This window comes from Dendropsophus ebraccatus, chromosome 1 (assembly GCF_027789765.1).
Source record: "Dendropsophus ebraccatus isolate aDenEbr1 chromosome 1, aDenEbr1.pat, whole genome shotgun sequence".
NCBI classification, from domain to species: Eukaryota; Metazoa; Chordata; class Amphibia; order Anura; family Hylidae; genus Dendropsophus; species Dendropsophus ebraccatus.
Genome location: NC_091454.1, coordinates 229,371,949 through 229,386,470, shown reverse-complemented (window position 1 = coordinate 229,386,470; position 14,522 = coordinate 229,371,949). Strand labels below are relative to the sequence as shown.

Genomic DNA, 14,522 nt, shown 5'->3' with positions numbered 1-14,522 from the left:
AGTGTACTGTGATGAGTGTGGTGAGTGTATATAGTGTACAGTGATGAGTGTGGTAGGTGTATATAGTGAGTGTACAGTGATGAGTGTGGTGAGTGTATATAGTGTACAGTGATGAGTGTGGTGGGTGTATATAGTGAGTGTACAGTGATGAGTGTGGTGGGTGTATATAGTGAGTGCACAGTTATGAGTATGGTGGGTGTATATAGTGAGTGTACAGTGATGAGTGTGGTGGGTGTATATAGTGAGTGTACAGTGATGAGTGTGGTGAGTGTATATAGTGTACAGTGATAAGTGTGGTGGGTGTATATAGTGAGTGCACAGTGATGAGTGTGGTGGGTGTATATAGTGAGTGTACAGTGATGAGTGTGGTGGGTGTATATAGTGAGTGTACAGTGATGAGTGTGGTGGGTGTATATAGTGAGTGTACAGTGATGAGTGTGGTGGGTGTATATAGTGAGTGCACAGTGATGAGTGTGGTGGGTGTATATAGTGAGTGTACTGTGATGAGTGTGGTGGGTGTATATAGTGAGTGTACAGTGATGAGTGTGGTGGGTGTATATAGTGAGTGCACAGTGATGAGTTTGGTGGGTGTATATAGTGAGTGCACAGTGATGAGTGTGGTGGGTGTATATAGTGAGTGTACTGTGATGAGTGTGGTGGGTGTATATAGTGAGTGTACAGTGATGAGTGTGGTGGGTGTATATAGTGAGTGTACAGTGATGAGTGTGGTGGGTGTATATAGTGAGTGCACAGTGATGAGTTTGGTGGGTGTATATAGTGAGTGCACAGTGATGAGTGTGGTGGGTGTATATAGTGAGTGTACTGTGATGAGTGTGGTGGGTGTATATAGTGAGTGTACAGTGATGAGTGTGGTGGGTGTATATAGTGAGTGTACAGTGATGAGTGTGGTGGGTGTATATAGTGGTGCACAGTGATGAGTGTGGTGGGTGTATATAGTGAGTGTACAGTGATGAGTGTGGTGGGTGTATATAGTGAGTGCACAGTGATGAGTGTGGTGGGTGTATATAGTGGTGCACAGTGATGAGTGTGGTGGGTGTATATAGTGAGTGTACAGTGATGAGTTTGGTGGGTGTATATAGTGAGTGTACAGTGATGAGTGTGGTGAGTGTATATAGTGTACAGTGATAAGTGTGGTGGGTGTATATAGTGAGTACAGTGATGAGTGTGGTGGGTGTATATAGTGAGTGTACAGTGATGAGTGTGGTGGGTGTATATAGTGAGTGTACAGTGATGAGTGTGGTGGGTGTATATAGTGAGTGCACAGTGATGAGTGTGGTGGGTGTATATAGTGAGTGTACAGTGATGAGTGTGGTGGGTGTATATAGTGAGTGTACAGTGATGAGTGTGGTGAGTGTGTATAGTGGTGCACAGTGATGAGTTTAGTTGGAGGGGGAGTACAGCGCACATCTGTTTTCTATTACCCCCGCCCCCCTAGGTCCTGCTAGTTGTCCTACTGACTCTCATTTGCTGTCTCATTCCTCCTCCTGTCCGGTCTGTCTACACCATGAACGCCACTCTCCTGCTTTGCTTCACCCTCTGCCTTGGACTCTGCTGGGCTCAGAGCACTAACTACACCAGGTAAGAAGAGTGCCAGCTCCTCACACTCCACCCTGCCTCCTGCTGAGAAAGAGATAAATCACAGGGGGTAGTAGAGGCAAATAGAGGATCAGAAGGTTTAGTAGGGACAGGAGGTGTAGTGGAGGGATGGGAGGTGTAGTGGAGGGATGGGAGGTGTAGTGCAGGGACAGAAGGTGTAGTGGAGGGACGGGAGGTGAAGTGCAGGGACAGAAGGTGTAGTGCAGGGACAGAAGGTTTAGTGGAGGGACGGGAGGTGAAGTGCAGGGACAGAAGGTGTAGTGGAGGGACAGAAGGTGTAGTGGAGGGACAGGATGTGAAGTGCAGGGACAGAAGGTTTAGTGGAGGGACGGGAGGCGAAGTGCAGGGACAAGGTGTAGTGGAGGGACAAGGTGTAGTGGAGGGACGGGAGGTGAAGTGCAGGGACAGAAGGTGTAGTGGAGGGATAGGTGGTGTAGTGGAGGGTCAGGAGGTGAAGTGCAGGGACAGAAGGTAAGGGATGGGAGCTGTAGTGGAGGGACGGAAGGTGTTGTGCAGGGACAGAGGTTTAGTAGAGGAACGGGAGGTGAAGTGCAGGGACGGGAGGTGTAGTGGAGGGACGGGAGGTGTAGTGGAGGGACGGGAGGTGTAGTGGAGGGACGGGAGGTGAAGTGCAGGGACGGGAGGTGTAGTGGAGGGACTGAATGTGTAGTGGAGGGACGGGAGGTGTTGTGAAGAGAGGGGAGGTGTAATGGAGGGACGAGAGGTTTAGTGGAGGAACGGGAGATGAAGTGCAGGGACAGAAGGTGTAGTGGAGGGATAGGTGGTGTAGTGGAGGGATAGGTGGTGTAGTGGAGGGACAAGAGGTGTAGTGGAGGGACAGGAGGTGAAGTGCAGGGACAGAAGATAAGGGATGGGAGCTGTAGTGGAGGGACGGAAGGTGTTGTGCAGGGACAGGTTTAGTAGAGGAACGGGAGGTGAAGTGCAGGGACGGGAGGTGTAGTGGAGGGACGGGAGGTGTAGTGGAGGGACGGGAGGTGTAGTGGAGGGACAGAAGGTGTAGTGGAGGGACGGGAAGTGTAGTGGAGGGACGGGAGGTGTAATGGAGGGACGAGAGGTTTAGTGGAGGGACGGGAGATCAAGTGCAGGGACAGAAGGTGTAGTGGAGGGATAGGTGGTGTAGTGGAGGGACAAGAGGTGTAGTGGAGGGACAGGAGGTGAAGTGCAGGGACAGAAGGTAAGGGATGGGAGCTGTAGTGGAGGGACGGAAGGTGTTGTGCAGGGACAGGTTTAGTAGAGGAACGGGAGGTGTAGTGGAGGGACGGGAGGTGTAGAGGAGGGACGGGAGGTGTAGTGGAGGGACGGGAGGTGTAGTGAAGAGAGGGGAGGTGTAATGGAGGGACGAGAGGTTTAGTGGAGGGACGGGAGATTAAGTGGAGGGAAAGAAGGTGTAGTAGAGGTTTAAGGGGCCTGAGGTATAATGGAGGAACTGTGGGTGTAGTGGAGGCATGGGAGGTGTAGTGGAGGGACAGGAGGTGTAGTGGAGGGACAGGAGGTGTAGTGGAGGGACAGGAGGTGAAGTGCAGGGACAGAAGGTGTAGTGGAGGGACAGAAGGTTTAGTGGAGGGTCCTGGAAAGTAGTGGAGGGACGGGAGGTGTAGTGGGACAGAATGTTTAGTAGAGGGATGGGAGGTGTAGTGGAGGGACGGGAGGTGTAGTGGAGGGACAGAATGTTTAGTAGAGGGATGGGAGGTGTAGTGGAGGGATGGGAGGTGTAGTGGAGGGACAGAATGTTTAGTAGAGGGATGGGAGGTGTAGTGGAGGGACAGAATGTTTAGCAGAGGGATGGGAGGTGTAGTGGAGGGACAGTGTTTAGTAGAGGGATGGGAGGTGTAGTGGAGGGACAGAATGTTTAGTAGAGGGATGGGAGGTAAAGTGCAGGGACAAAAGGTGTAGCGGATGGATGGGAGGTGTAATGAAAGGGTGGGATGTGTAGTGGAGGGGCAGAAGATTTAGGGGAGAGATGGATGGTGTAATGGAGGGACAGAAGGTGTAGTGGAGGGACGGGAGGTGTAGTGGAGGGACGGGAGGTGTAATGGAGGGACGGGAGGTGTAGTGGAGGGACGGGAGGTGTAGTGGAGGGACAGAAGGTGTAGTGGAGGGACGGGAGGTGTAGTGGAGGGACGGGAGGTGTAGTGGAGGGACGGGAGGTGTAATGGAGGGACGGGAGGTGTAGTGGAGGGACGGGAGGTGTAGTGGAGGGACGGGAGGTGTAGTGGAGGGACAGAAGGTGTAGTGGAGGGACGGGAGGTGTAGTGGAGGGACGGGAGGTGTAGTGGAGGGACGGGAGGTGTAATGGAGGGACGGGAGGTGTAGTGGAGGGACGGGAGGTGTAGTGGAGGGACGGGAGGTGTAGTGAAGGGACAGAAGGTATAGTGGAGGGACAGAAGGTGTAGTGGAAGGACGGGAGGTGTAGTGGAGGGACAGAAGGTGTAGTGGAGGGACGGGAGGTGTAGTGGAGGGACGAGAGGTGTAGTGGAGGGAAGGGAGGTGTAGTGGAGGGACAGAAGGTGTAATGGAGGGACGAGAGGTGTAGTGGAGGGATAGAAGGTGTAGTGGAGGGACGGGAGGTGTAGTGGAGGGACGAGAGGTGTAGTGGAGGGACGGGAGGTGTAGTGGAGGGACGGGAGGTGTAGTGGAGGGACGAGAGGTGTAGTGGAGGGACGAGAGGTGTAGTGGAGGGACGGGAGGTGTAGTGGAGGGACAGAAGGTGTAGTGGAGGGACGAGAGGTGTAGTGGAAGGACGGGAGGTGTAGTGGAGGGACGAGAGGTGTAGTGGAGGGACGAGAGGTGTAGTGGAGGGACGGGAGGTGTAGTGGAGGGACAGAAGGTGTAGTGGAGGGACGAGAGGTGTAGTGGAAGGACGGGAGGTGTAGTGGAGGGACGGGAGGTGTAGTGGAGGGACGAGAGGTGTAGTGGAGGGACGGGAGGTGTAGTGGAGGGACGGGAGGTGTAGTGGAGGGACGGGAGACATACTAGAGGGAGTGGAGATGTAGTGGAAGGGTTGGGAAGTGTAGTGGAGAGACAGGAGTTGTAATGGAGGGACAGAAGTTGTAGTAGAGGGGTGGGAGGTATACCGGAGGGATGAGTGGTGTAGTGGAGGGACAGGTGGTGTAGTAATGGGGCACCAGTACAGGTACTGTAGTATAGTAGAGGGAGGTGCAGTACAGTGTCGATAGTCAGCTGGTTGTTACATAGACAGTCGGTGTAGTTGATGCTGTTCCTGTATTATGGACGGGTCGCAGAGCGGTGTAGCAGAGACAACCCGCTGTGATCAGTGATGTAGCAGAGACAACCCGCTGTGATCAGTGATGTAGCAGAGACAACCCGCTGTGATCAGTGATGTAGCAGAGACAACCCGCTGTGATCAGTGATGTAGCAGAGACAACCCGCTGTGATCAGTGATGTAGCAGAGACAACCCGCTGTGATCAGTGATGTAGCAGAGACAACCCGCTGTGATCAGTGATGTAGCAGAGACAACCCGCTGTGATCAGTGATGTAGCAGAGGCCACAGGTCTCAGCAGACTTTAGTAAATATTTGTTCACACTTTGGACTTGCAGCGTTCACCTGCGATCACCCGTCGCTCCCCACAGCGACCAATCACAGTTGAGCCGCCCTGTGTCGGGGGACCGGAGCGCCCTCTCTGGCCGTCGTCCATAACAACACTCATACAATCAGGGAGGTTTAGGACGATTAATAAATCGCTTGGGGCAACTGCTTCATTTTTTCCTTGCAGACATGATCCAACTGTGGAAGCGATGGTCTTGTTGCCATAGATACCCTGACGCTGCCCGTTACATACAGCCTGTTATACAGTATAAATATTCATCAACCTGGCCCGAACCACTCCGCACCCTCCATGTCCCTCGCCCCTCCGCGTCCCTCCCCCTCCGCACCCTTCATGTCCCTCGCCCCTCCGCATCCCTCCCCCTTCCGCACTTTCCATGTCCCTCCCCCCTCCGCACCCTCCATGTCCCTCGCCCCTCCGCACCCTCCATGTCCCTCCCCCCCTCCGCACCCTCCATGTCCCTCGCCCCTCCGCACCCTCCATGTCCCTCCCCCCTCCGCACCCTCCATGTCCCTCCCCCCCTCCGCACCCTCCATGTCCCTCGCCCCTCCGCACCCTCCATGTCCCTCCCCCCTCCGCACCCTCCATGTCCCTCCCCCCTCCGCACCCTCCATGTCCCTCGCCCCTCCGTGTCCCTCCCCCCCCTCCATGTCCCTCGCCCCTCCATGTCCCTCTCCTCTCCGCGTCCCTCCCCCCTCCGCACCCTCCGCATCCCTTCCCCCTCCGCATCCCTCCCCCCTCCGCACCCTCCATGTCCCTCTCCCCTCAGCGTCCCTCCCCCCTCCGCACCCTCCATGTACCTCTCCCCTCCGCGTCCCTCCCCCCTCCGCACCCTCCATGTCCCTCGCCCCTCCATGTCCCTCGCCCCTCCATGTCCCTCTCCCCTCCGCGTCCCTCCCCCCTCCGCACCCTCCATGTCCCTCGCCCCCGCGCACTCTCCATGTCCCTCCCCCCCGCGCACCCTCCATGTCCCTCCCCCCTCCGCACCCTCCATGTCCCTTGCCCCTCCGCGTCCCTCCCCCCTCCGCACCCTCCATGTCCCTCGCCCCTCCATGTCCCTCGCCCCTCCGCGTCCCTCCCCCCTCCGCACCCTCCATGTCCCTCGTCCCTCCCCCCCATGTCCCTCTCCCCTCCGCATTTTTCCCCCCTCTGCACCCTCCATGTCCCTCTCCCCTCAGCGTCCCTCCCCCCTCCGCACCCTCCATGTCCCTCTTCCCTCCGCGTCCCTCCGCACCCTCCATGTCCCTCTCCCCTCAGCGTCCCTCCCCCCCTCATGTCCCTTGCCCCTTCGCGTCCCTCCCCCCTCCGCACCCACCATGTCCCTCGCCCCTCCGCGTCCCTCGCCCCTCCATGTCCCTCTCCCCTCCGCGTCCCTCCCCCCTCCGCACCCTCCATGTCCCTCGCCCCTCCGCGTCCCTCCCCCCTCCGCACCCACCATGTCCCTCCCCCCCGCGCACTCTCCATGTCCCTCCCCCCCGCGCACCCTCCATGTCCCTCCCCCCTCCGCACCCTCCATGTCCCTCGCCCCTCCGCATCCCTCCCCCCTCCGCACCCTCCATGTCCCTCGCCCCTCCATGTCCCTCGCCCCTCCGCGTCCCTCCCCCCTCCGCACCCTCCATGTCCCTCTTCCCTCCGCGTCCCTCCGCACCCTCCATGTCCCTCTCCCCTCAGCGTCCCTCCCCCCCTCATGTCCCTTGCCCCTTCGCGTCCCTCCCCCCTCCGCACCCACCATGTCCCTCGCCCCTCCGCGTCCCTCCCCCCTCTGCACCCACCATGTCCCTTGCCCCTCCGCGTCCCTCCCCCCTCCGCACCCTCCATGTCCCTTGCCCCTCCGCACCCTCCATGTCCCTCGCCCCTCCGCGTCCCTCCCCCCTCCGCACCCACCATGTCCCCCGCCCCTCCGCGTCCCTCCCCCCTCCGCACCCTCCATGTCCCTTGCCCCTCCGTGTCACCTCCCCCCTCCGCACCCTCCATGTCCCTCGCCCCTCAGCGTCCCTCCCCCCCATGTCCCTCGCCCCTCCGCGTCCCTCCCCCTCCTCACCCACCATGTCCCTCCCCCCTCCGCACCCTCCATGTCCCTCGCCCCTCCGCGTCCCTCCCCCCTCCGCACCCACCATGTCCCTCCCCCCTCCGCACCCTCCATGTCCCTGTCTCCTGCACCCATTGCACCTCTGCGCCCCTCCGCATCCCTTCCCCTTCGTGCCCGCCACCCCTCCCTGTTCCCTCACCCCTCCACATCCTTTCCCCTCCGCGTCCCTCAGGTGTTTGTGTCCCTCCACATCCTGCGTCCCTTCTCCTCCAAGCTCCTCACCCCTCTGTGTCCCTCAGCACCCTCCATGTCCCTCACCCCTCCACCTCAAGCGCCCCTCCACCTCCCGCCCCATTGCCTCAAGCGCCCCTCCGCGTCCCTCAGCCCTCCATGCCCGTCGCCCTTCCCTGTCCCCTGCATCCCTTTCCCCTCCGCCTCCCACACCCATTGCCCCTCCACACCCGTCGCCCCTCCACCTCCTGCGCCGCTCCTCATCCCTCCTCCTTCGCTTCACGTCCCTTCCCCTTTGCACCTGTCGCCCCTCTCTCCTCTCCGCCTCCTGCACACCTTCGCCTCTCTCGCCCCTCCCCATTCCCTTCCTCTCGCACCCATTGCCCCTCCACGTCCCTCACCCCTCTACATCCCTCACCCTTCCGCGTCCCTCGCCCCTCCGCATCCCTCCCCCCTCCGCGTCCCTCCCCCCTCCGCACCCACCATGTCCCTTGCCCCTCCGCGTCCCTCGCCCTTCCGCTTGGCATCTGCTCCCGGAGACCTTCCAGGTCCGGACGCTCTAAACTCAATTACAGGTGATTGAAGTGGCGCAGCAGCCGGGTCAGGCATCAATGGGCGGTGTGTGTCTGTATAAAGAGGCCTGTGTGGAGGAGCCATGCCGTCCGCTGAGGCCTCCAGAGAGAGGGAGACCTGTATATAGCACCGCCACGCTGTACACCACATCCTCACCATTATCCGCAGCCCACACTGGATGCGCTGTCTCTGCCGCTCTCCAGACATGAAGAGGTTAACGAGAAATGGTGCAGAATTGGCCTCAGCGCGCATCGCCTCTTAACCCAGAGAGCGTGGCGGGCGTCCAGGTCAGCTGACAGTCTCTGGCACGGACCCCCACACATTCCACTATGGCAGACGACGTCCAGGAACTCCCAGAAATCTCTTATTCAGAGCTCTGTAATAAGCTATAATAGTCCAGTAGCCCAGGGTGATGCTGGCCTAACCCCAGTGCTATAAGTGACCCAGGGAGTCCATGATGTCCAGCACTTTACTATGCTCCTTGCCAGACCAAAACCCCAGGCCCGTCCCTAGGACCATGACTCCTCCCCCCCATCCCGGCCCCAGGTAAAGGACACCCAACCCCTCCCCCATCCTCCTGACCCCAGGACAAGACCACCCAACCCCTCCCCCCCCATCCTGGCCCCGCCACAAGGCCACCCAACCCCTCCCCCATCACAGGACAAGGCCACCCAACCCCTCCCCCCCATCCTGGCCCCGCCACAAGGCCACCCAACCCCTCCCCCATCACAGGACAAGGCCACCCAACCCTCCCCCATCCTGGCCCTGGGACAAGGCCACCCAACCCCTCCCCCATCCCAGGTCTAGGACACCCAACCCCCACATCCTGGCCCTGGGACAAGGCCACTCAACCCCTGCCCCATCCCAGGACAAGGACACCCAAACCCCCCCCCACCTCCATCCCAGGACAAGGACACCCAAACCCCCCCACCCCCATCCCAGGACAAGGACACCCAACCCCCCCCCCCCCATCCCGGCCCTAGGACAAGAGCACCCAACCCTTCCTCCATCCCAGCCTCGGGACAAGGACAGTCAACCCCTCCCCCATCCCGGCCCTGGGACGAGAGCACCCAACCCCTCCCCCATCCCAGAACAAGGGCACCCAACCCCTCCTCCATCCCAGCCTCGGGACAAGGACACCCAACCCCCCCATCCCAGGACAAGGACACCCAACCCCCCCCATCCCAGGACAAGGACACCCAACCCCCCTCCCCCCATCCCATCCCAGGACAAGGACACTCAACCCCTCCCCCATCCCAGGTCAAGGACACCTCCCCCCCCATCCCGGCCCTGGGACAAGGCCACCCAACCCCTCCCCCATCCCAGGACAAGGACACCCAAACCCCCCCCCCCATCCCAGGACAAGGACACCCAACCCCCCCCCCATCCCGGCCCTGGGACAAGAGCACCCAACCCCTCCCCCATCCCAGAACAAGGGCACCCAACCCTTCCTCCATCCCAGTCTCGGGACAAGGACACTCAACCCCTCCCCCATCCCGGCCCTGGGACAAGAGCACCCAACCCCTCCCCCATCCCAGAACAAGGGCACCCAACCCCTCCATCCCAGCCTCGGGACAAGGACACTCAACCCCTCCCCCATCCCGGCCCTGGGACAAGAGAACCCAACCCCTCCCCCATCCCAGAACAAGGGCAGCCAAGCCCTCCATCACAGCCTCGGGACAAGGACACTCAACCCCTCCCCCATCCCAGAACAAGGGCACCCAACCCCTCCCCCATCCCAGCCTCAGGACAAGGATACTCAACCCCTCTTCCATCCCAGGACAAGGAAACCCAACCCCTCCCCCATCCCAGGACAAGGACACCCAACCCCTCCCCCATCCCGGGACAAGGAAACCCAACCCCTCTCCCATCCCAGGACAAGGACACCCAACCCCTCCCCCATCCCAGCCTCGGGACAAGGACACTCAACCCCTTCCCCATCCCAGGACAAGGAAACCCAACCCCTCCCCCATCCCGGGACAAGGACACCCAACCCCTCCCCCATCCCAGGACAAGGACACCCAACCCCTCCCCCATACCAGCCTCGGGACAAGGACACTCAACCCCTTCCCCATCCCAGGACAAGGAAACCCAACCCCTCCCCCATCCCGGGACAAGGACACCCAACCCCTCCCCCATCCCAGCCTCGGGACAAGGACACTCAACCCCTTCCCCATCCCAGGACAAGGAAACCCAACCCCTCCCCCATCCCGGGACAAGGACACCCAACCCCTCCCCCATCCCGGGACAAGGACACCCAACCCCTCCCCCATACCAGCCTCGGGACAAGGACACTCAACCCCTTCCCCATCCCAGGACAAGGAAACCCAACCCCTCCCCCATCCCGGGACAAGGACACCCAACCCCTCCCCCATCCCGGGACAAGGACACCCAACCCCTCCCCCATACCAGCCTCGGGACAAGGACACTCAACCCCTTCCCCATCCCAGGACAAGGAAACCCAACCCCTCCCCCATCCCGGGACAAGGACACCCAACCCCTCCCCTATCCCAGCCTCGGGACAAGGACACTCAACCCCTTCCCCATCCCAGGACAAGGAAACCCAACCCTCCCCCATCCCGGGACAAGGACACCCAGCCCCTCCATCCCGGGACAAGGACACCCAACACCCCCCCCCCATCCCGGGACAAGGACACACAACCCCTCCCCCATCCAGTGTCGGACTGGCCCACCAGAGGACTGGAGGATCTCCGGTGGGCCCCCCAGCTTTAGAACCTGCACAAACACTGACTGACATGTTGTTTCTCACTGGTTGTTCATTGGTGGGCCCCCAGGCTCATTTCCTCTGGTGGGCCCCAGATACCCCAGTCCGACACTGCCCCCATCCCAGCCCCATAACTCCCCCCTCCTGCTGATGACTGATCCCTGCCAGTATGAGTTTGGTGCCCCCTAGAGGCGGTGCTGCTATATATAACCCATCTATATATAACACTTCTGTGATTACAGATCAGAGAAAAACCAAACATATCAGGAATCCGCTCCCCCCCACTGTATTATATACGGGGTCTGCGGCCTGCTCTGGGTCACACCGCCGCCATCTTACAGCACATTCTCTGCTCCTTCATTCACAGGCCGGAGTTTCTGTGCGGAGGAGAGATTACCGGAGAATCCGGCTACATCGCCAGTGAGGGGTTTCCCAGCTATTATCCTCATAACAAGAGATGTGTGTGGAAAATCACGGTAAGAGACCGCCAGCAGACCCAGAGACTACAGAGATGTCAGGAGATACAGAGACTACAGAGATGTCAGGAGATACAGAGACTACAGAGATATCCTGAGATACAGAGACTACAGAGATATCCTGAGATACAGAGACTACAGAGATGTCAGGAGATACAGAGACTACAGAGATGTCAGGAGATACAGAGACTACAGAGATATCCTGAGATACAGAGACTACAGAGATGTCAGGAGATACAGAGACTACAGAGATGTCAGGAGATACAGAGACTACAGAGATGTCAGGAGATACAGAGACTACAGAGAGGTCAGGAGATACAGAGACTACAGAGATGTCAGGAGATACAGAGATGTCAGGAGATACAGAGACTACAGAGATATCCTGAGATACAGAGACTACAGAGATGTCAGGAGATACAGAGACTACAGAGATGTCAGGAGATACAGAGACTACAGAGATGTCAGCAGACCCAGAGACTACAGAGAGGTCAGGAGATACAGAGACTACAGAGATGTCAGGAGATACAGAGATGTCAAGAGATACAGAGACTACAGAGATGTCAGGAGATACAGAGACTACAGAGATGTCCTGAGATACAGAGACTACAGAGATGTCAGGAGATACAGAGACTACAGAGATATCCTGAGATACAGAGACTACAGAGATGTCAGGAGATACAGAGACTACAGAGATATCCTGAGATACAGAGACTACAGAGATGTCAGGAGATACAGAGACTACAGAGATGTCAGGAGATACAGAGACTACAGAGATGTCAGCAGACCCAGAGACTACAGAGAGGTCAGGAGATACAGAGACTACAGAGATGTCAGAAGATACAGAGATGTCAGGAGATACAGAGATGTCAGGAGATACAGAGACTACAGAGATGTCAGGAGATACAGAGACTACAGAGATGTCCTGAGATACAGAGACTACAGAGATGTCAGGAGATACAGAGACTACAGAGATGTCAGCAGACCCAGAGACTACAGAGAGGTCAGGAGATACAGAGACTACAGAGATGTCAGGAGATACAGAGACTACAGAGATGTCAGGAAATACAGAGACTACAGAGATGTCCTGAGATACATAGACTAGAGAAATGTCAGGAGATACAGAGACTACAGAGATGTCAGGAGATACAGAGACTACAGAGATGTCCTGAGATACAGAGACTACAGAGATGTCAGGAGATACAGAGACTACAGAGATGTCAGGAGATACAGAGACTACAGAGATCAGGAGAGACAGAGTCAGTCTAGAGACACATTGGGGGACATTTATGAAGTCCAGCGTTTTTTACCCCCGGCTTAATGTCCCCGCAGCTCCAGAGCTCAGAGGATTTATGGGGCGCACTGCCTCTACATAAATCACGTGCGCACGGAGCCCTTCCATATGAATAACTAGAAACCTACGGCAGCTCAGAGCTGGTGGAGGATTCAGTATCAATTTTCCCCCCGGAAAAATAATAAATGCGGCGCACGCAGAGGCCGCCCCCACGGTAACACCCCCTCTCCACCCCACTGGCAAAGGTGGCGCAAATATTCACAGATTGACCATATGCGAATATTTTTACGCCGATCGGCCCCATCTGCGCCTAATAAAGGCATTGTTGCCTTTTAATAAATGTCCCCCATTGGGTCAGCTGATGTGTCCTGTTCTTCTGTGCAGGCCCCGGAGGGTCATGTGGTCATCCTGTCATTCCGTATCCTGGACATGGAGTCAGACCCCACCTGTCGCTATGACTACCTCAATATCTACAACGGCCATGACAACAGCTCCCAGCGCCTGGCCCGGGTGTGCGGGACGTTCAGACCTGGAGCCCTTATGTCCACCGGCCCCCACATGATGCTGGAAATGGTGTCCGACGAGGAGACGGGAGGACGCGGGTTCCTAGCCTGGTACAGTGCCGGAGCCGCACAGCAGACGGGTGAGAGAGAGCGCCCCCTGCAGGGTGACCATGGTGCTGCAGATGTGGGGGGGGGGGGGGGGGGGGGGGCAGTGTAATATATGTGTGGTGGGAGAGCGCCCCCCTGCAGGGTGACCATGGTGCTGCAGATGTGGGGGGGGGGCAGTGTAATATATGTGTGGTGGGAGAGCGCCCCCTGCAGGGTGACCATGGTGCTGCAGATGTGGGGGGGGGGCAGTGTAATATATGTGTGGTGGGAGAGCGCCCCCTGCAGGGTGACCATGGTGCTGCAGATGTGGGGGGGTCAGTGTAATATATGTGTGGTGGGAGAGCGCCCCCTGCAGGGTGACCATGGTGCTGCAGATGGGGGGGTCAGTGTAATATATGTGTGGTGGGAGAGCGCCCCCTGCAGGGTGACCATGGTGCTGCAGATGTGGGGGGGGGGGGAGTGTAATATATGTGTGGTGGGAGAGCGCCCCCTGCAGGGTGACCATGGTGCTGCAGATGTGGGGGGGGGGGGGGGTCAGTGTAATATATGTGTGGTGGGAGAGCGCCCCCTGCAGGGTGACCATGGTGCTGCAGATGTAAGGGGGGGGGGGGGCAGTGTAATATATGTGTGGTGGGAGAGCGCCCCCTGCAGGGTGACCATGGTGCTGCAGATGTGGGGGTCAGTGTAACATATGTGTGGTGGGAGAGCGCCCCCTGCAGGGTGACTATGGTGCTGCAGATGTGGGGGGTCAGTGTAATATATGTGTGGTGGGACAGCGCCCCCTGCAGGGTGACCATGGTGCTGCAGATGTGGGGGGGGGGGGGGGGGTCAGTGTAATATATGTGGGGTGGGAGAGCGCCCCCTGCAGGGTGACCATGGTGCTGCAGATGTGGGGGTCAGTGTAATATATGTGTGGTGGGACAGCGCCCCCTGCAGGGTGACCATGGTGCTGCAGATGTGGGGGTCAGTGTAATATATGTGTGGTGGGAGAGCGCCCCCTGTAGGGTGACCATGGTGCTGCAGATGGGGGGGGGGCTGTAATATATGTGTGGTGGGAGAGCACCCCCTGCAGGGTGACCATGGTGCTGCAGATGGGGGGGGGGGGGGGGGGGGAGTGTAATATATGTGTGGTGGGAGAGCGCCCCCTGCAGGGTGACCATGGTGCTGCAGATGGGGGGGGGGGCAGTGTAATATATGTGTGGTGGGAGAGCGCCCCCTGCAGGGTGACCATGGTGCTGCAGATGGGGGGGGGGGAGGTCAGTGTAATATATGTGTGGTGGGAGAGCGCCCCCTGCAGGGTGACCATGGTGCTGCAGATGTGTGTGTGTGGGGGGGGTCAGTGTAATATATGTGGGGTGGGAGAGCGCCCCCTGCAGGGTGA

At 58.7% G+C, this 14,522-nt stretch overlaps 1 protein-coding gene across 1 annotated transcript in view; it reads left to right on the top strand.

Annotated features, from left to right (window-relative positions):
• The first annotated feature begins 1,489 nt into the window (after nt 1-1,489).
• PCOLCE (procollagen C-endopeptidase enhancer) overlaps nt 1,490-14,522 on the top strand; it is a 32,315-nt gene continuing 19,282 nt past the window's right edge. Inside the window, exons 1-3 of the mRNA XM_069947859.1 lie at nt 1,490-1,599; nt 11,131-11,239; nt 12,915-13,173. Of these exons, the coding sequence (XP_069803960.1) occupies nt 1,526-1,599; nt 11,131-11,239; nt 12,915-13,173 (442 nt within the window). The 5' untranslated portion in view covers nt 1,490-1,525. The remainder of the gene's footprint in view (nt 1,600-11,130; nt 11,240-12,914; nt 13,174-14,522) is intronic.